The following is a 26,852-nucleotide window of genomic DNA, read 5'->3' as shown; positions in this document are numbered from 1 at the left end:
CCTCTGTCGAACAGGCCACTGTGGTGGTTTGAACTCTGTTTGTTTTCTAAGCTGCGCTCTACAAAAGGACACCAGTTGATATTGAAACATTGTCTGTTGTCTTTATAACACGCACCAAACATTTGCAATTGAATTGACTTACATCAATCCATTCTGACAGATTCAAGTGGACCAAAATAAACCTTTTGTTCAGCTAGTTTTAACTGTTGCTTCAAACTAGAGTTTGCACAAATATGCTCCAATATAACGCTGGTTGTAACGTCTATTTAGGTTTGTAACAACAGTCAGATAGATGTGTCTAACAATATTTAAGTGGCTTTAACTAATCTCGGCCTTTTACTTTGGAAATAAATTACTTTTGTTATCAGGTTTTTACTGTTTGTTTAAACAAGCATGTTTCAACAACTACACAGGAAATGATCCTGCATGTATCTAACTCGTCATCGCCATTACTTTTGCGATTTGCTTATTTCTGTTGCTTAACTCAGTGCACTTAAATTGCGTTTATATTTTATGCATTGTTTCTTTGTTCTAAATTCTTCCTGACCCCCAATCCCAACATACTTTGTGCGCGCCACTGTCCGTAAGCGCCACAGTTTTGCTCGGCATGTGGATCCCACTGGATCCGTTTCTGAAACGTGAGCGCAGCGGAGCGCAGCCATGATCAGCAGCTGTACACATAACATGGGAGAACTACAAGATCAAGGGGGAATAAAGAGAAGAACATGCAAAAAACATGTTGCTTTGTCTTTCTGAGGATGATTTGTTGTTTATTCAGTGCCTGTTTTTACGTAATGTTGATAAAGTGATGAAAAATACAAGTGTGAGTCTGTATATTGTTTTAATTTTTTTTATTGACCGGACGCTCTGTGCGTTTCCTTGTCTGACTTCCTGTCCGGGTTGTCATATTCTGTCCAGCCTGACGCGTGCCTGCAGTGTACTCTGTCGAAAATAGACTTGCAGCGTATTTGAAACGTAGCAGAGCATAGCAGCACTTGACTAGAGTGGCAGCGAACTTCGGCGTAAGGCGAGGCTCTGGCGGACCATGGCACGCATGGCAGTATGTGGAAATTCGGGGTTATACTCAATGCATTCAATTTCTAAGCTAGAATAAAATATTTGAAGCACTCTGATTCAGTTTGAGGGAGAACCATAGTACTAAAAAAGCTCTTTCAAAAGTTTCCTTGGTCATGGTCGTTCACAACCTGCTGATTACCAGGTTCAAAGACTGGTTTGGGATCCAGGGGTAGGCTCTTAATTTTCTCAATTCATTCTGTTCATTGCTCAATGTGGATTTGCCAAATACCTTTTCCACCTCGGCACCACTTATCTGTGGGGTTCCCCAGGGCTTGGTTTTAGGGCCTCTTCTGTTTTCTCTGTACGTGCTACCCCTTGGTCGCCTTGTAAGGAGAAGCGGCATATCTTTACGAAAATTAACAAATCTCTCCTTTCACTGTTATGCCACTTAAACAAACATTTGGGGGGAAATATTTGTTTGTACCACAGCCCTCAGTCTTTACAACCGCTTGTTGAATTCTTCAGGACATTAAAGACTGCATAGATAACACACAGAAAAGTGAAGTTGCTCTGTTTGTCTGTTCAGTTTCCACCAATCTACCTCCCAATAAACTCGGTGGACTGAGTTTCTGACTCATCTTTTAAATTTGATAAACAAATCAACTCTGTGGTGAGAGGCTGCATTCTCCAGCTATCAGCTGTAGCCATAGCGAAGCTGTTTTCATGACACTGAGAAAGTCAACCGTGCGTTTTTATTACCTCTCGCCTCGACTACTGTAGCTCCTTTTACATGGGGGTCCTTTAGTCCTCCCTCTCACGCCTGCAGTATGTGCAAAATGCTGCTGTGATTACTTGTTTTTAAGTTCCTCCATGGATTGGCTCCCCTACATTTATTACACCTTTTAATCCCTATACATCAGCATGTTCACTCAGGTCCTCTGTAGCATCCCTCCGAAAGATTTTGATGTTGTTTTTCAAAGCATACAACACTACACAAACCACTGTAGGAGCTTTATGCCTCTTGCTAAACATTAAACCTTTTCACTTTTTACTGCTCCTTTTAGCCGTTTACATTAAATCCATAACTATTCTGTCAGTGACAAGTTTGTTTGTTCGTAGTCAAGGTACCTTCATGACCTTCGTTAACCTGGAAGTTTCTTTTTCTCTTTCAAAACAAAGCTAGTCTTTATCCAAACAGGAAGCACAGTAGCCTTAGCTTGACCAAGCGGCAACCTGTGGTCTGGAAAAATGAAGCCAATGACCTTTTTAATTGACCTTTACATGTCATATTTCACTTGAAGAAATTAGTTTGTGAATAAAATATCTATCATGCCACTGATAGTACTGTGTGTCATTGTCTCTGTTGGTTAGAGGTTAAACCTGAAATTGAGAATCTTTTGTTACAGTTTAAGCTCTTTATGTGGTCTTGAGAAACAACCTGTACCTGTCTTTCTCACTCTCCCGTTCTTCTGTTTTCCCCTTATAGCCCCCGGTCGTTCAGCAGTTACCTGGACGACATCATCAGCTACAGGTGGGAACTGGAGGAAGGGAAGCCGAACCCACTGCGAGAGGGCACCTTTGAGAACCTCCCTCCTCGCACACAGGTGGAGCTGCTGCACCGGCTGTGCGACTACCGTCTGGATGCTGCCGATGTCTTTGACCTGTTGAAGGTACGTCCATGAGCACCAGTATAAATGATGTGGACATGTTTGTTTTTAGTGATTTAGTCTGTTAAGAATGATTTGACACAGCTAAATGAAAATCAAAGCCTAAAGCTTGAGGGGAATAATGAATAAAAACATCTGTGAAAAAACATGAATATGATCGTTCTCCCCTTAAAGCGTTTTATCCTTGTAAAGCTTAATGTATGATCCAAACTAGGGATCGCACAGACGAGAGAACGTGTCGACTTTACAGCTCTGTGCTGACACTCTACGTCTGATGTCGACTAATCGCTTATCACATAATTAGGTGTTAACCAGACGGATGCTTCCATAAAGACAGCAGGTGAGGGGTCTAATTGACCACTGCACAGAGGTAAACATCAAGTGTGTCGAGAATATTTCAATAAAGATGAAAACAGAACTACGGTAACTTCAAAAATATACGTCCTTAAGTACAAAAGTGAAACCGGCATGCACGCTCATCTGAAAAGGCCCCCGCTAATACTAGTAGAGGAGCGGCCCCAGTCTTCTCTGCAGCAGTCTACAAACGACTTTACCAAACGTCCAAATCGCTGGTTCATTCTCTTCTCCTGTCGTTTCATTGATAACTTCATCAGGGACTAGTCCACATCGACTCTACTATTATCACATGACTGTTGACTTTAAAAAACAACTGAAGTCATGCAACCCCTAAAACATACTGATTGGAGAATATTTACGTATTAATTTATGCACACACTAAGTACGCAGGAGACACTGAGAGGGCTTCATGTCGGCTCATGATTCACAGCCCGTGTGGGCTCAAAGGACTGAATGACATCATCCAGAGATGACTGATGATTTAAAAATGGAGTCCCACACATGATTTAAGAAATGCTATTTATTTTCCCCACCCACAAACCCCCACCCATTAGGGCCTAGATGCAGACAGCTTGAGGGTTGAACCCCTGGGGCAGGATGGAAATGGAGCCCTCTACTGGTACTTTTACGGCACTCGTATGTACAAAGAAGAGCCGGGCAAGAGGAAAGCAGAGAAGATCAGGTAAAAAACACACAGGACACTTCTCTCTCTAGCTCCTCTTGGCTGAAATAAGCCAATTTCTGTTTTGCATCCTGCAGTTCATTTGTGTGCCTGCGCTTCTCTCCCTCTATCTCTCTGTCTGTCTCTATCTCTCTCTGTCTCTCTCCTCTTTCTCTCTCTCTGTCTCTCTCCTCTCTCTCTCTTTCTCTCTCACTCTCTCCCCCTCTCTCTCTGTCTCTCTCCCTCTCTCCCTCTCTCTCTTTCTCTTTTTCTCTCTCGGTCTCTATTCTCTCTCTCTCTCTCTCTCTCTCTCTCTCTGGAAGGGATGTTGAGTAAAGGTACATGTTTTCTGTGGTTTACCGGTGCATGTAGTAAATGTGTAATTGCAGTGGCAGTTTGACAGTAATTTAAAGGCCTGTTAAGGGTTGATTTTAGAGGTCTCCTATTGCTAATTACCCGTGTGAGGAGGCTATAATTAAGAGTTTTTCTGTTTTTTCCTAAAGTGACTCCAGTGAGCTGGGGTTTCCAGAGAAGAAGAAAAGGGGAAGACCACCAAAGAAGATAAAACTAGAAGACCCTCAGCTGAGGTGAGAAAATAAACTTTTTTTTAGTTCGTTGTCACTGCCAACCGTGAACTGCACAGAGATGCTGACGTGTAGTTGTGCATGTGTTGCACAGATGTAAAAGAAAGCATGGATCGAACTGTCATAGCAGATACCACTGCTGTTTTCCATGTGTTGTGTTTTTAAGATTAATTTTGGGCTTTTTATGCCTTTATTTTAGAGATAGGACAGTGGATAGAGTCAGAAACCGGGGAGAGAGAGAGGAATGACATGCTGAAAAGGAGGCATAGGTCAGATTTAAACCCAGGCCACCCTCTCTCTAGGACTTGAGCCTCTGTGCATGGGATGCACTAGGCTACCGGCGCCCCCTTCCATTTGTTGTTTTGATTGTGTGTTTTTTTTTAAAGAGACCTGACCACTCAGCGCCCCAGCTGAGGAAGGGGCCTTATTTAGGGCTGAAATAAATATACAGTTTTTCTCTTAGTCAAAACTGAAAAACCTGATATCTGTTGAAAAATAAAATGAATTCTAGTGCAAGATGGACATAGATAAAAACAGACTTATTGTCAGTGAGCTTGAGAGGATTTGGATGTATTATTCTTGAATGTTTTTAACTTTCAGTGAGCTGGAAACTGAGGTGACTGAGGTGACCGAGGTAAAGACAGAGAATGGGCTGGAGGATCTGCGTCCCAGCACAGGTGAAAGGATTTTACAAATATAAGTGTTCATATTTCATGTTCAGCACATTAAGAAGTGAGTGTTTTAAATCAATTTAAATGTCTCTACATATTTTTCCTGGACACAATGAGCCAACGTGTCTCCTCTTTGCTTCTTCCAAGGCCGTAAACGAGGCAGGTGGTCCCTCGTGTGTGATACAGAGGAGCAGTGGGTCAGTCTGGCAGAGAGCATCAAGGACAAAACCTCCCCTCAGGACCGCCACCTTTACCGCATCATCAGCCAGAACTTCCTGCCTGAGATCAGAAGCATGATCGAGCACAAGGTCAGACACCAAAGAGACGCACTTTTATTCTAAATTAAAGAAGTCCGTTATGCTTTCTCTTACATTCTACGAAGACGTTTTAGTTACTCCCTAAAAAGGTTGTCAAAATGTTTCAAAATCAAGTCTATCCTTTGTAAATGTGTCTCTGAGTCATGACTGTCTACATTGAGTGAGAAGCTCGAGTCCCGCTGGCTGTGTTGTTGTCAGAGCCGTGCTTACATGGACGGGCCGGCCAACTCACTGATTATTTGGATGTCACCTAAGTGTTTTTAGATCACGCTCATTCTGTGTCAATTTACATAAAATGTGACGGTACAAGCTAACATTAGTATGCTAACACAACAATGCAGGACACAGGCGACTGCAGCTCGAGCCAAGGACAATTTTGTCCACTGCTTGCGCTAAACTCCTCTGTGCGAACGCGAGGGGGCGTTGAACTACATGTATTACTGATATAAAGGCAAGCATACTCATTATGGTGTCATATAGCGGACTCTGTTGCTGTCTTACCTCAGGAGGTGCTGTGAGGTGCATATGTGAACAGCCACATCAGGAGAATATCCAGAGCTGTCCTCCTGAAATGATCTAGATATTTTCAGGAGTGCATATGTGAAAACGGTTTTAGTCTGATGGGAAAATACTCTGAGGGATAATTATGTAGCGTTAGAAACATGTTTTCTGCTGGTTTGTTGGGACAGGTGAGGTGAAGGGGATGCCAGTCTGTGCTTGTCCCTTAAATCTTCACATCAGTTTTGAAATGACATTTGCCTCAGGCCTTAACTTGAGCCTAACTTTAGAGACCTACTGTATGCTCTCATGCTAGTTTGGTTGACGGAGGGAGAGAAAGTTCTGCCACCGGCTGTTTGGCGGTTCCTCAGGTCAAGCCTATTTGTCTGTCCAATCTTTCCTGGAATGTGTTTTAAATACCTCAAGAGAAGATTACAGACATGCTGTTTGCCTTTGAATCAGTCAAAACAAACCCTACGCATCAAATGATCCTTGATATGTTTAGTTTCTGAAGGAGTTTATCAAGTGATGCAGCTTCACGTCATCTTATATCTTCTATCTATTTATTAAAAATCATATTGAGCACTTTCCTGATCCTGTAACACAAAACCAACACTGACTGCTGCATGTCAGCCTTTCTACATCACCGAGAAGGAATGAAGCTTCTGGCAGTTTGATGTCGGCAGGTTGGACGGTCACTTATCACAGACACTCACTGGATGAATCAGTCAGCTGTGTTGCACCGACTTTTGGCCAATAGTTAGAGACGGTGGTTTTCTGACTGAAGCTGAAAACAAAGTACATCCACTAGTGTTGTCACAATACCAATAACTTCTTTGTTTTTGTGCAATTAAGACAGGGCTCTCTCTCTTTTGCTCGCAGCAGGTTTTGGTTAAAAATATGACTGCTCCATATGCAGGGGTCCCGGCACAGAACAGGCTGTTTCTGTGTCTGTAGCTTTAAATGTAAATGAGCTGTGTCTGACCACGCCCCCTCTCTGGAAGGGCTTGGGTGGCTCGGGCTTTCTCGCTCCATGTCCTATTGTTTACGTTGAGAGGGCAGACTCGGGGCAGAACAAACACCTAGCTGTGGGAGTGTCACCCACCTGGGGGAGGGGTTACTGCCCTTTGTGACATCATGAAGGGAAAATCTCCAAACGGTCAGTTTGAGGACACATTTTTTGAAAAGTGGGGCAGGCAGAAGATGGAAAGGATGGACTTTTCTTATCATTGGGGGGTTTGTACACAGACTAGAGACACATATTAGTGTTGGAACGACATGGTGGAGTGTATTTTGCAGTACATGTGACCTTTAATGGCTGCATGTTATTGGTGCGGGCTGATGAGTGGAGAAGCATGTTGGAGATTGTTTGCTATGCCTTTATCTTAATTGATTTCTTAAAGCATGAAATTGTAGCCTATAAAGCACAAGGAGCAGGATTAAAAGGGACACAATGGAATAAATATTTCCATTAACATTTTCTCTATCAGGCGTTCTCGATTAATTACTTGGCTCGAAAAGCAGGATGAATTAAAGTGAAATACAAACCCCACTGATTTCACACAGCAGGATACCTAAATTATGCATTGTGTTAATAATTACTCTTAATGTTTACTAATTGCTGATATTCTTTTAGCCCATAGTCAATTCACTTCTTAGATCTGTCGAAGCTGTGATCAAATCGAATCATGTTGATACGATGTATGAACATATCTGTGTTTGTGCCAGTGTGTGCGTACGATCGTGTCAAATGCAGAGTGTGAGCAGCCTCTTGAATCCGTCCCCTCATGTGTCTCGGGCTGCTGTCACCAGCCGTTTCACGGGGCACTGACAGCAGGAGGGAGCTCACCTTGAGGCAGGAAGGAGCCTCTTGAGTTGACAGCTCTGCTGGGCTGCGGGATTCTGTCGACCTCTCTAAGTGGTGACACCAGAGGCACTCTATCTTCTGCATGTTGGATGGAGGGGGGGTTGGATATGTAGTGTAGGGATGGATTGTATACCCTGAGGATATACCAGCGCTGCAGAGATGGAGTGTGGACAGAGTAGTTGTGGAGGGCACTATAGATCAGATCATGAACATCAGTCTTTTTTTTGTCTCTGCTTCTCACTCCTCACCACACCTTCCTTCTAGTGTTGCCAGTTTTTTAAATTTCCTGATGATTCTTGTAAAAGTAAAACAATATTGATTGCTGTCTTAATACCACGGCAACAAATTCAACGTTGCTAATGTATTTTTACAGTTTAGACAGCTCTCCCTTTTCCTCTTGCGGCAGCTTATGGTGGAAAATATGACTGAAGATCTGTCATTTTTTTACGGCTTTGGTAAGGGAGAAACTCTTTTGTGCTTCAGTTGTCATTTTTGATTTAAGAAAGATATGACTATGCACTTTTTAAAACAGCTTTTCTATTCAATGCAAAAGTATAAATCAGGCTTTATGGAGCAACATGTAACTCTGACACCTAGAGTTTAAAATGGGTACTGCAGTCCAAATTCAAAACATTGTAGAGAGCTGTCTCCCCCTGCCCCCTCCTCTCTAGAGTCCATGCTCACGCAGGTTGCCATGTGGTGGATACTGAAGCTTCAGTGTTTAGCCAGCTCTGCATTGGTCTGTAAACCTTTCTGCGTTCTAACCTCTCTCCATTTTTCAAAAAAGCATCTCCAATATTGATCCTAGTTTGAGCACGTTTCTGCTCGTGGAGCTTATTAGAAACATGCAGAGGCTTTTTAGGTCAGGTACAATCACTGCTATCTGAACCAGTTCTCTTGCCTGCTTCCAAAATGGCCGTGTGGGGGTGCCTTAAAACCGCCTACCTTCTCTGGTCCAAACAAATCCTGAGCATTCAGGACCAGGATCTAAAGTTAGAAGGAGGACATACTGGCTGCTGCATTGTTGTCAGAGAAGCCAGCACTTCAACATAGCATGTTTCCTTAATGTCTGATCATATAGTAAGGTCTTTTTATTTAATTCAGTAGTTAATGTTAGCTTGTTTCTTACTTCAGGAGTTGAATGTGTTACTGTTTCTTAAAATAAGCAAGATCGACATTCATTCTATTATTTATCCTCAGCTGCGCTCACACTAACACTTGATATGGCTGCTTACGTATTTTTCGGCCTCTGAAGGTTGTTTTATAGACGTCCAGGAGCCGGACTGTGACTCCTCTCTGTGCTGCCCGGGCTGTCGGTTACTCACAGTTGGGCTTTACTGATGAACTCTGACATGAGCTGCAGAGGCCGCTCCCTGATATAGACATACCTCTAAGGATTGTGCTCAGAGCAATCTGTTGTTTCCCCTCTTTTCCTGTGGAATTATCTGGATCCCTGATGTTTCTCTTATGTGGATTAAAGTGTTGACTGTAAACTTATTATGTACTTGCTGAAGGATTGTGCTTAGAAGTTGCAAGATTGGCTTTCTGGTGTCATATCACTGTGTAGCTAATTAAAATTAACTGGACAGCAAACCTTTCCACCTCCCTGTTTTCTCTTAGCTTATTATATGTATGATTAGTAAAATCGTGGAGACACACAGGGTTTCATTTACACGTTTTTCCCCCTGATATTGGCTGTAAACACTGGGAATTCAGTCAGCAGAGGAGAGAGGGTGTCTTCTTGGGGGAGGGGAGAGCAGAGCCAGTGACCTCTCAGTGCTCACCGCTCCTCCACAACTCCCCAGGGCCTGTCACTGTGTTGGCCCGTGTGTGGTCGTCCATCTCTCTGTCTTGAAGACTCAATCAATTAGCCTTTTTCAGATTGTGATTCCACAACAGCGCTGTAATGAAGCTCCTTTGTCATTATGTCTTATGTAATTTCATATTGATTCTGCAACGGTGTAATATTGTGTTACTTTGTCGGAGAAGCATGACTTGTAATCAAACAGCGGAAGCTCCACATATATATATACACACACACATGCTGTTCTACCCTGCCTGCTCTGCATCTTTATAATGATCCCAACCTGCCTCTGTAACTCCTCCGTTTCTGCCTCGATGCCAGCACATAGGTGGGACGACCTGGTCCTACCATCAGGTCTCTGTGACATTCACAAAAAAGGCGGAAGGTTACAGGGGCCGCCCCTGTACCTATCACACCTTGAACTAGTCATATGACGGCTAGTTAATTGTTGTCCATTTCACCAACTGCCAGATCTACATATGTGATGCAGAGAGAAAAAATTAAAGGAATTAAAGATTTAAATCAATTTAATCAAATACATATTTTTGTGTTCTACGGCTACTTCCGTTTGTTTGGGAGGTTCTAGTTATGTTCAAATTTGAATCACAGATAATGTCTGGATGGCTGGATGAACATTTTCATTTTTATTTTATTTTAGGAGCGGGAGCAGAAACAGAAATTACTGGACCCAACTCCAGTCCGCACATCTCAACGATTCTCAATAAAATACAACAACGAAGAGGAGGACGGGGTGAGTAGGCGTGCATTTTTGTAAGTGTTACGCCTCTGATGTCTTTGTTTAGACTCTAGCTGTGATTGTTCCGGTGAACCAGTTAAACCTGTTGCTTTGCACAAGATTTGTATAGCAAGTTATCCTACAGTCAGCCACATATTCATCACAGTTGACCTTCTATGATGCAGAGTCGACTAATGATCTTATGTGTGTGTGTCTCAGGACGACCTGAATGCCGTTGGGGAGGAAGAGAAGAAGAAAGATGAAGATCTGGACCGGCAGGTCCTGCTGGCCGAGCAGCGACGCGAAGAGGAAAGACTTCTGCAGGAGGAACTACAGAGAGAAAAGATGGAGAAGGTCAAAGCTGTGGAGGGTAAGATGGATGTCTGTGAATATAGATGGATCACAAATTACAGTTTTTTTGTGTGCAAGAATGACGTTATTTTTCAGATTTGAGTCCGTAAACATAAAGCTTACATTGTTATAAATATGCAGAAGGATTACAAAATATAAATAAAGGGTCATGCTAAGCACAGGGTTCCCACAGATCCTAAAATAGTCTTAGGGCGTTTTCACATTAGCAACATTGCCCCCCATCCCTTCTCCCCCCTGCTGGTCTGCGTTCACATTGGTAACATCTTTCTGTGCCCGAGTCTTGTGTATGAACAAAGTCCGATACAGCAGGTGGCGGTATGCACACAGCTGGTTTGCAAATTTGCCAAAAGCAGAAAGAAAAAGAAGAAACTATGGCAACCACTCTGAGTCCATCCTGCTAACTGTGGATGTTTTTGTGATTTCTGAGACGCCAACAACAACCCTCTTCCTACTTCCACATTTATCGTGCAGCTCAGAGGATGATTGTCCTGTGCCGTGCTGATACCACAGTTTTTGAAGCCAGAGCAGCAGTTTAGAATTACATCATATAGCGGTCCACTTCCCTGTTTGAAAACGGTTGCATACACATTTCCCACGGTCCATACACATGAATCGTACACGCGACCACCTTTTCGGGCACAGTTCCAGAGTACGGTACGAGTACGGTACGAGTATGGTACGATTGTGTTTTCACTGATCAAATGAACAGACTTTGGAGTCAAGCGTACTCGGATCCGAGTGTGAAACCACCCTTAAAATTACTTATTTTTTTCTTGTGAAAGGTCTTAGATTTTATATGGCCCTTTGAGTGAGACATGTCAGAACACTTTGGGACTAGTGGGATTTATGTTTTTCAATCTTATTCTTTTTGGTCAGTTAGCCATTACTCATTTTCTGTGGATTTCTATGTTCCTGTAACAATTCATGACATTTAGAGCAGCTTTTTACGTACGCATTCACAAACCACCATCGTAAGAGAGGTCAAGAAGAGGAAGAAGAAGATGGGGAAATGCAAGTTTAAGGAAATTTGGCTTTAGGATGAAAAATAAAGGGAATGGATGACAACAATTATGAGGAGACTTCCAAGATACACAAAAAGCTTTTAAACTGTGGACGATGGGAATCAAAGAGGCAGAGTCCTAGAGCTCTGACGCTACCTGCAGCAATATTTGTTTTCTCTTTTAGGGTCTTAGAAAGGTTAGTTTAGGGTAAGTTTGATTTTAAAAAGTGTGCAATAACCCTGAAGTATCAAAAAGTGTTGTCATATTCTGTCATCACAAACCTTTCACAGCAGGTAGACGGCTTTCCTACCCTTTTTCCAGATCGTGTGGCATGATGGATTCTAAAGAGGATCCCACGCACGTCACGCACACACTTTTCTTTTTTCTAACACGTCCCCATCGCTGTGGTTCGGCTCTTAACGGTTCAGAAATCTTCGGTGGCCTTGTGATTTATGTGCAGTACAGAGAGACTGTGAGAGGGAATGTTCAGGGCTTTTAATCACAGGATCACTCCTCTTTCACTCCCTCCCTCTGATGTCATCTGTCAAGGGTTAATGAACTGCTGATTGTGCTTCAGTGGAGGAGCCTCATTAATGTATTATAGATGAACAGCAGGACCCGGGCTGCTCTCTGTGTGGATTGCATATGAAAAATCCTCCCTCAGACCTCTTTAATCCACACGGCAGGGGGTTGGCAGGCCTCTCATGTCAAAAGATAAAGCAGTGATATATACGCACTCTCTCTGCTCTTTTGATCAACTGGGCCTCTGGAAAGATGGCTGACGAATCTCTCCCCTTCTACTTATCTGAGCTTCTGTCTCCAAAGACCCAGGCCTGGTTTTCATTGACTCTCCTGATGGCCTCAATGGGCAGCGAGTAAAAATTTAAACTGTAACTCAAAAGGCAATTAAAGCCATATCCACCTGCAGCCTCCAGAGACTGGTGTTATTGTAATGTTTGTGCCTCTAACTGCTCCTTGTGTTCCTCCTTCAGAGCGAGCGAAGAGAAGGAAGATGCGAGAAGAGAAAGCCTGGTTGCTATCTCAAGGAAAAGACCTTCCACCTGAACTCCTGAACCTGGAGCCTTCTTCTCCTGTGCACAGAACTCGCAGGAACAAGGAATTGTAAGATGTTTTTGACACTTTGACTTCACATAACTTCAAATGAGACGATGTCCAGCATTTTAACATTTATGTTCAACATTACAGCTACGAAATCGATGACGACTACACGGCTCTTTACAAAGGTATGCCTACTGAGCTCTGAGTTGTTGCTTTGACTAAATCTGGATTAATATTCCTGCTAATGTCTTATGCACTTGTGTCTGTTTTGCAGTGCTTGAGGCCTTGAAATCCCATAAAGATGCTTGGCCTTTCTTGGAGCCTGTGGACGACTCGTATGCCCCCAATTACCATGAGCTAATCAAGGTATCAAACACAGGCTGTAATGGCTGGCATGTAATTAGAGGTGCACCGATCAAGAGGCTGGGACATGGCTGTGAACAGTGACCACCCAGTCCTCACAAATATATCCAATTCTGTGACCATCTCAGATTTACACACACAAGCTGCAAGGTTCATTCAATGCGCACACACGCAAGCTAACGCGTCAGGAGAGTGGACATGAGGTGTCCATCAGCAGAGGCAAAAGAGCTTTGACCTACTGGAGGATAAGCAGAAAATTTCCGAGCACTAGCTCCTCTTGGCTGAAATCAGCTCTACCAGTTTCTGTTTTGCATTCTGCAGTTCATTAGTGTGCCTGCGCTTCTCTCCCTCTATCTCTCTGTCTGTCTGTCTCTCTCTCTCTCCCTCTCTCTCTCTTTCTCTCTCTCTCTCTCTCTCCCTCTCTCTCTCTGTGTCTCTCTCTCTCTCTGTCTGTCTGTCTGTCTCTCTCTCTCTCCCTCTCTCTCTCTCTCTCTCTCTCCTCTCTCTGTCTGTCTGTCTCTCTCTCTCTCTCTCTCTGTCTGTCTGTCTCTCTTTCTCTCTCTCTCTCTCTGTCTTTCTCTCTCTCCCTCCCTCTCTCCCTCTCTCTGTGTCTCTCTCTCTCGCTCTCTGTCTGTCTGTCTCTCGTTCTCTCTCTCTGTCTTTCTCTCTCTCCCTCTCTCTCTCTCCCTGTCTCTCTCTGTCTCCCAGGGCTTTGCAAGCACAGTACATTAAATACTAATTAATTGATATACCTGTAATATTCTTTGGTAACGGTGGGACACTTGAACAATTAAATCAGCGTGTGAGCATGTTACTCAAAAGTTTAACCTGCCGTGAGATGCATCACTCACTGGTTTTGATAATTAACTGATTCAAAACAACATAAAAGCTCTTGCAAGCTGCAAATACCGTTCACCATGGCAATGAGGAATAGAGAGGTAGACAGGTAAGAAGCCATCATAGTCATCAATTTGTTGGATAATTCATAACATCTTCAGGAGTCAGGCAGCTGAAGCGAGTGAAGCTTTACGCTTTGAGAATGAGCGACTGTTATTTAACCTGATGTAATTTTTTATAAACAGTTAGACTAACTAACAGTCCGTTGTTTATTATGAACATAAAATTGAGTTTCCATTAAAGAAAAGTAACAAGAACGGTTTGTTTCTGCTGTCGGTTGTTGTTCTTTGAAGAAAGGAAATCTGAATCAGCAGATCAAACTTTGCAGAGATCAGAAGAGGCCATGAAATTAGCAATCGGTGCATCGCTACATGTCGACAGTTTGAAATTTTGTTTGTATGTGGTGGTTAAAGTAACTTAAATAATCAGGGATACATATACTACATTGGTGTTAAATTGGTTTTCATTTTCTTGTGCTAGCCCTAATCCTAACCCTCTGATCCGTCAGACTCCCATGGACCTGTCCACCATCGAGAAGAAGCTCAATGATGGGGACTACATTGCTAAGGAGGAGTTTATTGCCGATGTGAAGCTCATGTTTGAGAACTGCATTGAGTACAACGGAGAAGACAGTGGTAAATTAACACAAGTGCACACATTAATCAGTTAAACTCCAAGAATCCTGCTTTGTAAAGTCAGAATTTGCCCCCTCAGTATGAACAGAGGCACGGAGAAGGAGGCACATGTATGAATTTTTTTGGGGGGTGAGAGTGGGAGAGAGAGCAAAAGAAAGGGGGCCGGACTTGGTGCTGTGTAGGGGCCGGGGCCAGGGCAGCCTTGACAGTGATTAATGAGGAGTGATTGAGCTGTGCTCCAGTGCTCAGGGGGATCCGAGCCCTGCAGTGCCAGAGAAACATTCCAGCCCCTAAGCCCCCTGTCTGGAGCCATCCATCCAACTGAATACTTTCCCCAGGGACAGGGGGGAGGAGAGTGGTAAGGGGGCCCAGGGTGGAGCAAGGAGAGGAGGAGGAGGAGGAGGAGGAGGAGGAGGAGGAGGAAGGGGTTGGAGGAGCAGGGGTTAACCTTAGCCCTCTGACCTGGTCAGTCGGCCACTGCTGTGCTCAGAACAGAGCAGCAAGTGTGTGTCTGTGTGTGTGCACGGCCACCATGTTGGTTTGTAGGAGCGGCTTTGACTTAATCAGTTGTTGGTCCCGCAGTCAACTTGTAGATATTGATACCACGTGTTATTATAATGATCGCAAGTCCCGAAAAGTACTACATTTTCTAAGATGGCTTCAAATCTTCAGTCATATTTGGAAAAAGAAATAAGGGAAAGAAAGCAATAGCACACTGTCTTGATTGAACAAATACTGAAACATTGCCAACTTGCCAACATTTTTGCAATTAAGAAATTCACCAATATTTGGTGCCAAGGACTTCTATTTATGTTGCTGTGGTATCGAAACAGGTATTGATTACCGTTTGATTTTTACTATTGAAAATTAAAAATGTGGTATTGTGACATCCCTAAATCATGGGCTAGAATCTGAACCCCAGAGTCCTATCTCATCAATGTTTGAATGTGTGTGGATTAGTGAATGTGACATGTAGAGTCAGAGCGTTTGAGGGGTGATGCAGAAGATGTTTGTGTTCTGTGTTTTATCAAATAAGCATCAATTTAGTTTATTTTCATCTTTCTTTTCCAGAGTACACTATCATGTCGGAGTCTCTGGATCGCTGTTTCAGCCGGGCTTTACTAAAACACTTTCCATCAGAGGACGGTGACACAGATGAGGAATTCCACATCAGCAGAGAAGACAAGGAGCGCAAGGACAAAAAGCGAAACCGTGGTAGTAAAAGCTCTGGACCCGAGAGTCTGATCAAAGCCACCGAGCTATTCCAACGGAAGAGAAACTCCCAGGGTGGCAAAGGCAGCCAACTTTTAGAGGAAGATGACAACAGGCCAAGCCAACCACCTCTGCCCCCTCACTGGGCCCACCGCCCCCCGCATCACCACAGCCTTCATCCAGGTCGGCAACAAGTCCACGGGGGAGACATCAGGGGCATGTACCACCCAGGGCAGCAGGTATCCACACCATAACTTTGATTTTAACATATGCTCCTAATTCGTCTTTTGCCACTTTTATTATTTTAACAACTTGTTCTTACTTTACCTTTTTCTTTTGCTTCCTGGCAAAAATGCTGGCAAAAAACTAAAACTGTGAACCCTCTCTTATATCTGTTACTAGATCCATCGTCCCCCTGGCCCCCCTGGTCCTCATGGTCCTCATGGTCCTCATGGTCCTTACATGTATGCCCAAAGGATGGCCATGGATCCCCGCTTTGCTTACCAGGGTCACATGCCCAGACATGGTGAACCTGGTTTCAACCGCTTACCTCACGATTTCAACATGCAGGTATGCAGATACATCTCTCCTTAAATGAAATGATTGCTGTCAGACGTCTCTAGATAAATAAACACTTTCTAGTGCCATCCAGCTGATGATGATTGAGCTATAGGATTTCTGTAGAGCTCAAATATTGCAAACACACAAGAACTCTTAAAGTCCACATTTAGTAAAGTTTTTAAATGAATGTATTCATCATGGTGTCAGAGTGAGTAAAAACAATTTAACACTACACTATGTATTTCTCTACAGCAGAGCCCCCTTATTTTACTGTCTTTTTTTGGATACTTCTAGAAGATCAATTAACAGATATGCTGTTCGAAAACACTCACTGTTTTTTTTTCTTCTTAGCATCGTATGGCTGAAGGACATCCCATGGGTCCACGCTATCCAATGGGCCCAGAGCACAGCCATCAGCATCCCCAACACCCGCAGCAGCACCCATACATGGGTCCGACTCATGGCCCGTCCCTGGGCCCACGTCCTGTAGCCCTCCAGTCTGGACCTCCTCCTGAAGCCAGCATGTACCCATCCCACCACCGTCCAGAGGGCCACAACATGCACGCTGTGGGCAACAGATTCCCAGGGCCAGAAGGACCTCCTCAGCACAACTTCCCAGGCATGAGGCCTCCTGGTATGGGACTATCCAACATGTGGACTGGTATGAATCACCAGGAGAGACCCAATGGGATGCGTATGCAAGATCCCAACATGGTGAACCAGCGGAACTTTAGTTATGGTGGAGTTCCCCCTCCAGTGGGGCATAAACCATGGCTGGAAGCTGCTGGATACCCCCACCCACCTCCAAACGCCCAGTATCAAATCCCTGCAGCGGTCAGCTCCACAGGGCCCACATCCTCTCGTCCCCCTGTCCCCCACACAGACTCCTCTGGCAGGACAGGCTTGGCCTCCATGCTGGAAAGCCCAGAGATGCTGGCCCTGCAGCAGCTGTCAGCCTCTTCTAGACCCCCTGCTAGCGCCCCTCATCAGCACATGAGCAACTTTCAGCAGCCCGGGCCCCCATCAGGAATTGGCAGCATCCCAGCTCAGCCCCCTCAGCAGCCTCCCCCTGCCCCTGAGGTTCAGCTGCTGCGTCCTGCTGGAGACAATGGGCCAGACAGGCAGCCTTCTCCACAGACAGACCAGCAGCCCAAAGGTAGAGCTGACCTTCTCTCTCAGTGTTTCCACAGCCGTCTGTGTTCTGCATGAAGAAACCTGCACAGTCTAACCTTTCTCTATCTATACAAACGTTCTTTATAGACTGTGAAGTGTTTAAATCAGTACATCCCCCACCCTCGCCCGTCCTCTGTGACGAGTGCTTTTTCCAATTTGATTTTAATTATTTTTCACAGTAAGTGGCAAATTGAATATTCATTAGTTTAGTGAAATGTCTTGCTGGTGGCTAAAGGGAACAGAAGAGATGGCATGTCATCAGTCAAGCTTCACTAGCAGGCTGACAAATAAGTGAAATCAAACATGTATTATGTTTTATTATGATGACTTGTTCGGATAAATAGTTGCGATATTACGGATCACTAATCCCACCGTTCGGATCAGATCATAGATTTTCATCACAGATCGGATTAGGTTTTTTTTTCTGGATCAACAAAAATAAGAAAGACATTTAAAACATAACTTTTCTTCTCCTCAGCTGGACATGACTCAAACTGAGCATTTTAACATCCCTGCAAATCAAAATGTTTCTCCATGGATCTTAATAATTTTTCAATCCTCATATTTTATTCACCGAAGGCTCCAAAATTAATAATAATAGAAGCAGATGAACCTCAACTCATTTTGTTTAGACAGTGCTTTTAAAGGCTGAATGTATGACATTTTACACATAAATACATCAGAAATCAAGTCTACCCTCACCTGTGTAAATGTCATGACTGTCTACAATGAGTGTGACACCCGAGTCTTGCTGTCTGTGATGTTGTCCGAGCTGTACCTACAACATGGACGGGACGGCCGGCTGGCTCATCCCTTCGCGTATAAAAGTTGTTTAATTGAGCGACTCGAGAAAAGAAGAATAACATACTGTACTCACTGCTCATTTGAATGTCACATAAGCATTTTTAGATCACTGTCATTTTGTGTAAATTTACATAAATACATACATACTAAAGAGCGCTAGCATTAGCATGCTAACTCAACAATGCAGCTTGAGTTGTTTTGGTTTCATGCTGGTGCTCAAGAGCGACATTTGCTGGATCAAAAAATATTCTTCCTTTAAAATCAGGGAACAACAAACTGAAATATAAAAACAGCTTTATTACAACCTGCACTAGGGCTGGGCGATATGACCTCAAATTAATATCCCGATTAATGAAACATTTTACCTCTATAACGATTAATTAACGATTATTTCCTTTTTGTTTTTTGCCCTCACAAGTTCACTGACGAGGTCTCTACTGTAAATATGCTCAACTATTAAAGCTGAGATATGTTTTCTAATGACAGAGTTCATATCTGATGAACTATTTTGTGGTTATTTATTGAATATTTCAAACTGAAATAGAAGAATGGCTTGACATGAAAACAACACATTTTGGTTTTAAAGTAGAAATTAACTTCTCTGAAACAGTAGAAAATAAATAACTTGCATTTCTTGCAAACAGTTTTTCTGCAGTGTTTACATTTGACTTCTTTTTGTTCGGTGTCATCTTCCCTAAAGACAAAATGTGTCCAAATGACTGTACTGAAAATAATCAAAATAATCAGCATGGGCAAGATTATGCCGGTAAGATGTTCTGAATGTTTTGATAAATTTCCCAGCCCTAGCCTACACCATGTTTATAAATTGTCATCGATCTGCAGATCATGTACAGCCGAACTGTGGAGGGTGATCCAAGCAGATCAAGCATGATCCGTATCAGCTGTTTTCATTTTGTTGTTGTATTGAATAGAAATCTTACTTTCTTATTTCACTTCTTCCTAATGCTGAATATTCTTTCATTGTCAACAGAATCCACATCAGGGAACACCGTGGCTGCAAACAACATTTCAGATGAAGTTTCAACACAAAACACTGTTTCAGCTTACCAAGAGCACTTGTCAATCCAAAGCCCCACAGGACACAGCTCTGGGCCACCGGAGGGCACGCAGAGCTTCCCAAACCCTAAATCAGACAGATCCCTGCAGAATCCGTCTGGACCACGGCTCCCACAGAGTTCAACAGAGAGCCACGGGCACAACAGAACCGCTCAGACACAATCTGCTAGCCATGGTCCCTCTCAACAAGTTTGTGCCAATAATGTTTCATCCCATATCAACGGAAGTGACAACAGCTCCACTTCACCCACCCATCCTGAGCGCAGTCCACAGGTAACAGCGCCCAAAACCACACTCCCTCAACAGAATGCACCGTTGCTGCAGGCTTCAGCATCTCAGACTTCAACTCAGCAAGGGACAGAGAACAATCTGCAGAGTAAACGTCAGCAGAGCGACCACCAGCCGAGCCCCTCTCCTCACTGCCCCCCTCAGAGCTCCCCCCAGCAGATAATCCAAAACACACAGCAACACAGTTCTCTGCCACCTCCCCAAATCACGTCTCAACAATGTCCTGCACAAACCAACCCCATGCACGGCATGCCTCAGAGTGCCACACAAGGAGCCCAGCCTGGACCCCCTCAGCCTGCGCCTCTCACCTCCTTACCACCCAGTCATCCCACCCCACTTTTACCCTCCCAGCCCTCCCCTGCAGAGCATGGAGATCAAAGACCTAGTGAGCCTACGAGTAGACCAGACACAGGAGCCACGACCATTCCCCCTCAGCACGCTGTGATGAAATCTGGAACTCTGAATGGTGTTTATAAACAGCAGGCTTTCAGCCCCAATCACCATCAAACCTCACAGCTGGGCGGTAACTCAGGTCTTCAGGTTCAGAGAGGACCGGCACTTGCTCACAATCAAGCTGTGCCCCCTCACCCCCAAGGCCAGGCAAATGGAGCCATGGGTCCTTACGGCATGGGGAACCCTCAACATCCAAACTACAGCCAGACGAACATGAGCAGGCCCATGCCTCCGTCTGCCCGCCACCCTCATCACAATGAGGCCATGAACCCCCTACACAATCCTGCCCACCACCCTAACTACCACCAGCAGGGAGGGCCAGCCTACTCTTACCACATGCCAGGCCAACAGCACCCACAGCCCCACCCCAATATGTACCCTCACCATTACCAACAGCAGCACTACTACCCCCACCCACATCCCCAAGCGCAGGCCAACAATAGAGGGAGCTTTCCTCCCGAGGAGTGGCAACGTGCTCATTATCAGCCTCACCACACGGTGCCGCCAAACACCTACATACCCACTACCGCTGCCAGAGGAAATGGTCATTTAAAGGAGAGCAGTGTGTCTCCACTGGGCTCTGAGGGCTCCAGTGGTGCTTCTTTGATTTCCCCTGGTCCTGTGCCTGAAGGGCTGCACCATGGCTTCTCAGAGGAAGGGAGGCGTGCAGGGGGAGGCAGCCCAGCAGGTCAGCCTCACACTGAGGGCTTGGAGCGATCTGAAAGCCCGAAAGAACTCCTGGACCTCGACAGCCATAATGCTGCCGCTCGCCGCCGAAGCACCCAGCCCCCCATCATCACCACCACCCTCCCGCCTCAGCTGCACACATGGTGTCCGGCTACATGTACGACCCTCGCAGCGTGCACCCCGGGATGCAGCAAGGTGGCGTTCCTCCACCTCATATGATGTCTCAAGCTCGAGGAAACGCCAACGGAGCCCCTTACCCTGGCCAGCCGTACCCAGATCAAGGACGATATGCCTCCCAAAGACCACACCCACACCTGATGGAGGCTCTGCAGCGGCCCCAGCAGCTGCCCTACTCGCCGGGTCAGACACGCATGGCCATGTACAGACACCCGCGTCCTGTGGGGCACTTCCAGGGCATGATGATGCAGCAGAGAGGACTCGCGCCAGAACACTTCCTACACCCAGGGTACGTATTAAAAACAAGAAATTACCTAATATCCGATGCCTAGGACTTTTATTTTTGTTGCCATGGAATCGATATCATTTGATTTTTTTACTAGTATCATATTGAAGTGTACATTTTTTGTATTTTTACAACTCTACACAGCAGTTTAAAGAGCTTAGAATAAAAATCTCTCTGTATCTGTAGTTTCATGTCTGAGTCGAAACAGTCATCAGTTAGAAGTTAAAGGGATACTTCACCCGTTGAAACATGAATCTGTATTGAAATTGGGTCATATATGTAGTAGAAATGTAAAATACATTTTGAAGTTGGTGCCTTCTTGGCCGTGAAAAGGCAGAAAGTGTCTTTTTGGCTCATGTGGATGAAAGACACCAAATCCCAGAATGCACAGCAACGCAGGCCACTCCCACTAAGGTCATCTATTTCAGAATCAGAATCAGAAATACTTTATTAATCCCAGAAGGAAATCCGATCGTTACAGTTTCTCCAAAATATACAATATAGCAGTAGAAATATAGTAATAAAAACATTTACTGACATATTTACCGAGATTTCTTCCAGAATTGATCTTGGAAATTCCTGGCAGCCGGTCTGGAAAGGCAGGTCTGGTGTCGCGCCGGCCCTGGAGGCTAGCGGCGGCTAGCGGCCGCAGCAGCCAAAACATGAGACTGGCCTGTCGGCAGCAGCCGTCTCACCGCTATATTTATATTTTTTCGCCATTATCAGCTTTCTCCATAGAGCCTGTTAGCATAGCTTCCAAGCAATATGGCAGACATTAAGTTTTGATTCTGGGAGTGAGTTCCCACCCACTTATCTGTGATTGGTCTGTAGCTTCAGTGGTCGAAAATATGAGGAACTAGCGTTGTAGTTTCACCCTGCTAATCACAACAGCTTCCAGTGACTCAAAAATCGTCATTTTGCATCACTGGAAGCTCCTTTTCAGACTTAGAAATACAAAGATTTCCCATCTCAGGGGAAAATGAGGGCGGGATGCACGACCATTCAAAAATACTACCAGATTTCTAATGAATCTAATGAATCTTGATACAAAGCTTAATGCTAATGGATGAAGTATCCCTTTAAATGTGGGAACGCTGCAGCTCAAGCATAGAGTATATAAATGCGACTGCTATGATCTCCGTGCACGTAATTAAACGGCTGCATTAGGTTTTCTCAAGTCGGAATACAATAACAGGAGAATGCTGCTGGCTCAACAGTGGCTCGCCTCGTCTTTTAGTGTTACGGAGAAACAACATTCATTGTTTTGTAACTCTGTGTTCACAGGCAACAGATGATGGCTGCTCCAGGCGGCCCGAGCGGTAAACAAGGAGTGTGACCACAACCATATCAGTGTGAGTAAAGTATGTGGATCTTCTGGATTTATCTGACCTGAAGTTGTGACAGTGTTTCCCCACACATAGAACGTATCACCCCGGTTTACAGCCTCATAGGTACATTTGCCGACCATTTTTTGCCAACAAAGATTGATACACTAGTTAATGATTTTCCCTCGCTCTCTACCCCTCGCGTTGGTCGTGCGAGAAGCGTTGGTTTGAGAGAGAGAGATGTCGTCTGTAACATTCCTCTTTAGATACAAATATCGAGGTGTTAAAAATGAGACCTCTGGGGCATCGACAGCGTAGTGGTTAGTGAGCGGAGGCTATAGTCCTCATAGCAGGCAGAGTGACTCAAATCTGACCTGTGGCTCCTTTCCTGCATGTCATTCCCCACTCTCTCTCTTCCTTATTTAAAACTCTATCCACTGTCCTTTCTCTACAATGAAAGGCTCAAAAAAAAGAGACTCTAATGCCCTTGTTTTAATTGTCCTGTGTGGCTGATTGCTGCAGGTAGCGATTCTGCACTCTTGAGTTTTGCCACGTCATTCAAACAACAATCCTCCCTACACAAGGCTCATCTGTTGTGATAACAGGATCACTAATGACACTTTTTAAAACCTGCGTTCATGTTCTCCACCTCTCTGCTCCGCTTCTGGCCTTTGAACTATATATCATTTCACAGCTTTCAGCGATTTCCTGTTTCCTCACCATCTCTAAAAATAAACTTCAATATGGTGATGCATTTCATTTTTCTTCTCAGATTGAACCAGAAACACAGAAGTGAAACCTTCTTACTGTCAAGACACATCTGTTAATGCTATAATATATAATAATATTGTTCTTCTTCTTTCAGGCACGTTATTTCAGGACAAAGCAGATGGCAAAAAGGAAGAACAGAGACTATAGAGGAGAGGAGAATCTTAACTCCATAGACGTCTCTAAATGATTTTCTTACACTGGACAAAAACCTTTGAGTCTGTTTTACCCGCCACTGGACTTGAAGATTGAAGCAGCAGCAGGTGTCACCGAGATGATGATAGAACATGTTATTGAGCAGAACAGCTCTGCACAGGGTCACTCATGAAGCAGCTTTGTGGATGTGGGCGGGATCCTCTGACTCTATCGAGGACAATTCGCGCTTGTTGTCGCTTCCAAATTTGAGCATTTGAACTTTGACCGTCCTGCAGAAGGGCAGATTTTTTTAACCACTAGGCAAACCTGCCAAACTAAAAGGGACACTGCCTTCAAGAACACTGGACAGCCGTCTTCCTCTTTGAGCCGTTCAAATGTGAACGGAGCTGCAGACAGAGCGAGGCGGAATGTGACCGAGACTGTTTGTTTTAATGCTGTTTTCTGTGTCACCCATATCTTAAATCTCAGGGTTAGAAAAGGAGGTACTATGAGACTGTCACCTATCCAAGTCAACTCACAGACCCCCTTACGATTGCCTTGGTTTCCTTTGTGAATGTACGAGTGAATGTGTGGACAATGAGGAGTGTGCAGCAGAAAAAACTGCATACATAAAGCGTTGTGAAAAAGGCCCAGCCACTGTCCTTATCCAGCCCAACTCTGAAATGTTTCTAACACAGTATATGCATCTTTCAAAGCTGCCTTCTTTGTGCAGAATGTCTAACAGAAAGGGAGCAGCCAAGATGGTGTGGTTAGAATCCAGCTGTACCTAACTCTCTGTTATGCACTACGGAGCTTTTTAATCTTGACATCCTGAAATTGAGTGGCCTTGGATCGTCAACCACATATATGTATCAAAATATATCTTTAGCTCTTGTTCCAGATGAGGGATTTCTACAATTATCATAGCTGGTTTATGCACAAACACAAAAACAAAAACAAACCCCCATGTTGTTTTTTCTTAATGTGAGATTGGTTGCATTCCACCTCTGAAGTTCTGAAGTAGCTCTTTGTTCATCCTGGTCTTTGCTTCATTGAGAGCTTCCTCTTCCCCATCTCAAAACAAATCGTTTCCTCAGGGTGTACAGTTTCTATATACGGGTATTTTTCTGCATGATTTAAAGACGGAGAAGCGTAAGGAAAGAGTGGCACATCAACCCAGCTCATGTGAAGAACATGTTAGGAGACATCATGTGACTTTTTACTCTCCTTAAAGTTGAGTCAAAGTGAGATGGATTCACTCTGGGGTTTTTCTACATTCCTGATGTCACTGTTGGTGAAGACTGTCACAATCTACCTCATCCAACCGCTCAGTGGCATCTGCAGACACCACACATTGTAAAACCAGTGGAAGATTTTCGAGCCACTTGTTGTTTGTACGCTCACAGAAGCGATGGTGAAATGGCCTTACGATCCCTTGCCGTGTTGGGAGGGGGAACATCCTGTCAGCTGTGTCCACAAGACGCTGACGCGATAATCCAGCCGTCCGTTTGATTTTTAGCTCCAGGTGTTCTGTAACAAAGCAATCCTTGAAAGTGTACACTATCCTTTAATAGACAGCACTTTCATTAGTCAGTTTTCTGATGTCGTCTTTTCATGTGTGATGGAGGATTTTACATCACATGTCTGAGATGAGGTTCTGAAGGTGGGTCTCTTTAGTTGTACAGATTACATGACTTCCTGCCTGCAGATGAAGTAGGCAGCATTTCAGTCTCTTTGGGCCTGGAAAAGACTGCTTAGAGTTTGGAGGATGGTTTTTGTAGCTGTAGGTATCAGACATTTTAAGGAAACAAACTAGGAAGAATATAAAAACAGGAGAGTGCTCGATGCTGAGACTCTCTATTTTATTCAAATAGAGAACCGTCTCATTATTTAGTGTCGTGTAGGGCCATTGTGGAGGTAGCGTGTTCACTTGTGCTGTCTAAGTTATGAAGGACACAGTCAATTTTAAAAGCCTGCCAGGCTGTGCGAGTGTGTTTGTGTGTGTGTGTTTCTGGTGTGTGTGTGTGTAGACTCGGCACCAGACGATGAGAAAGTGTGCATTCACCTCTCACTTTTTTCCCCTGCTGTCATCTCTCTGCACTAGTGAAACCATTTAGACGTGATGAAATGTGAATCATATTTATTTGCTCTTTGAATAATTTTTGTACATTTTTTGGACTTGTTTTTAATATAAATGTGGTGTATGTTTCTTTTTGGGGGGGGGGGGGGGGGGGCAGTTGTCTTTTACCTCAGTAGCATGGCAGCATTGAAAAGAAGATCTGTACTTTTCATTTTTAAGTGACGTTTACAAGTTCTTATCTGACTGACATAGATTATTTTGGAAATGGAGTGGAGTATTTTCTATACTGTACATTTCTTAGAAATAAAAAACTTTTCTCAAACAAAGAGTCTGAGATTATTCACGCTTTTCATCTGTCACCTAAAAAAAACATTTTCCTTTTCTGCAGTCTTTATTTGCCATTCAGTATTAAAGGTCCAATCAATACGATGTGTGTTTAGTTAAATTATAAAATGACCAGACATTAAGGTGAGTATCATGACCACTGTTACAGGACGGCAACATATTTAGAATGAATGTAAATCAGCATCTTTTTTTATGAGCCTAGTACCTCAGTCTGTAGGGACTTGGGTCGGGAACCAGAGGGTCGCCGGATCAAGTCCCAGTGCGGACCAAATTTGGAAATTGTCTGGTAGCTGGAGAGTTGCCAGTTCACTTCCTGATATCTGCTGATTTGCCCTTGAGCAAGGCCCTAAATCCCCCCACCAGCTCAGGAGTGTTCACTGTGGGCAGCACCCTCACTCTGACATATCTCCAGTAGTGCATGTCGACAGGATCCTATCTTGAATTTCCTCTTGTGGGATTAATAAAGTATATTTTCTTCTTCTTGTGTTTATGTTTAACAGGCTGTGATTAATTATGCTGCTATAATTTCAAATGTATTTCTCCCAGCAGGTACAGGAGTTTTTGTGTGTTCAAACTGATATGATACTGATGTTCAGGGCTTGATGTGATGAAGTGGAGTTCTGTCTCTACATGTAAGGTGTCACAGGGGGAGCAGTATGTAGTGTGGGAGCCAGCTCTTTCCCCCCTCATTATTTACACTCTCCTCCAATCAAGTGGTTAACTCTCCAAAGCAAAAATGTGTATCGTCGTCAGCAAATGTAACTAATTTCAACATACTCTACAAATATCATTCAAATTAAGTATAAACACTAATGCTCAGGATGAGTATTTTTACGGTTAAACTTTCATTTGTGATCAAATTAGCCAAATCAAACCAAAAACAATCCGTAAAGAAATTATGTACCTTGACAGAATGCACTTTGTACTCGGGGAGTTTTATTCCCAGATCTGGGTCTCACAGATTATTCTTTACAC

The 26,852-nt window shown here is 44.0% G+C and overlaps 1 protein-coding gene across 1 annotated transcript in view; it reads left to right on the top strand.

Moving 5' to 3' along the window:
• Positions 1–25,848, top strand: part of LOC132973287 (chromatin remodeling regulator CECR2) — a 50,679-nt gene extending 24,831 nt beyond the window's left edge. The window contains 18 exon segments of the mRNA XM_061036663.1: positions 2,504–2,687; positions 3,596–3,723; positions 4,206–4,289; positions 4,887–4,963; positions 5,105–5,265; positions 10,102–10,194; positions 10,399–10,549; positions 12,545–12,674; positions 12,759–12,796; positions 12,886–12,977; positions 14,380–14,506; positions 15,578–15,957; positions 16,121–16,288; positions 16,631–17,435; positions 19,248–20,866; positions 20,869–21,227; positions 22,509–22,576; positions 23,415–25,848. Of these exon segments, the coding sequence (XP_060892646.1) occupies positions 2,504–2,687; positions 3,596–3,723; positions 4,206–4,289; positions 4,887–4,963; positions 5,105–5,265; positions 10,102–10,194; positions 10,399–10,549; positions 12,545–12,674; positions 12,759–12,796; positions 12,886–12,977; positions 14,380–14,506; positions 15,578–15,957; positions 16,121–16,288; positions 16,631–17,435; positions 19,248–20,866; positions 20,869–21,227; positions 22,509–22,560 (4,648 nt within the window). The 3' untranslated portion in view covers positions 22,561–22,576; positions 23,415–25,848.
• Positions 25,849–26,852: the final 1,004 nt, after the last annotated feature.

Source organism: Labrus mixtus, chromosome 4 (assembly GCF_963584025.1).
Source record: "Labrus mixtus chromosome 4, fLabMix1.1, whole genome shotgun sequence".
Classification (NCBI taxonomy): domain Eukaryota; kingdom Metazoa; phylum Chordata; class Actinopteri; order Labriformes; family Labridae; genus Labrus; species Labrus mixtus.
Note: the sequence above shows the minus strand (reverse complement) of the source record. Positions and strands in the feature narration are given on the sequence as shown.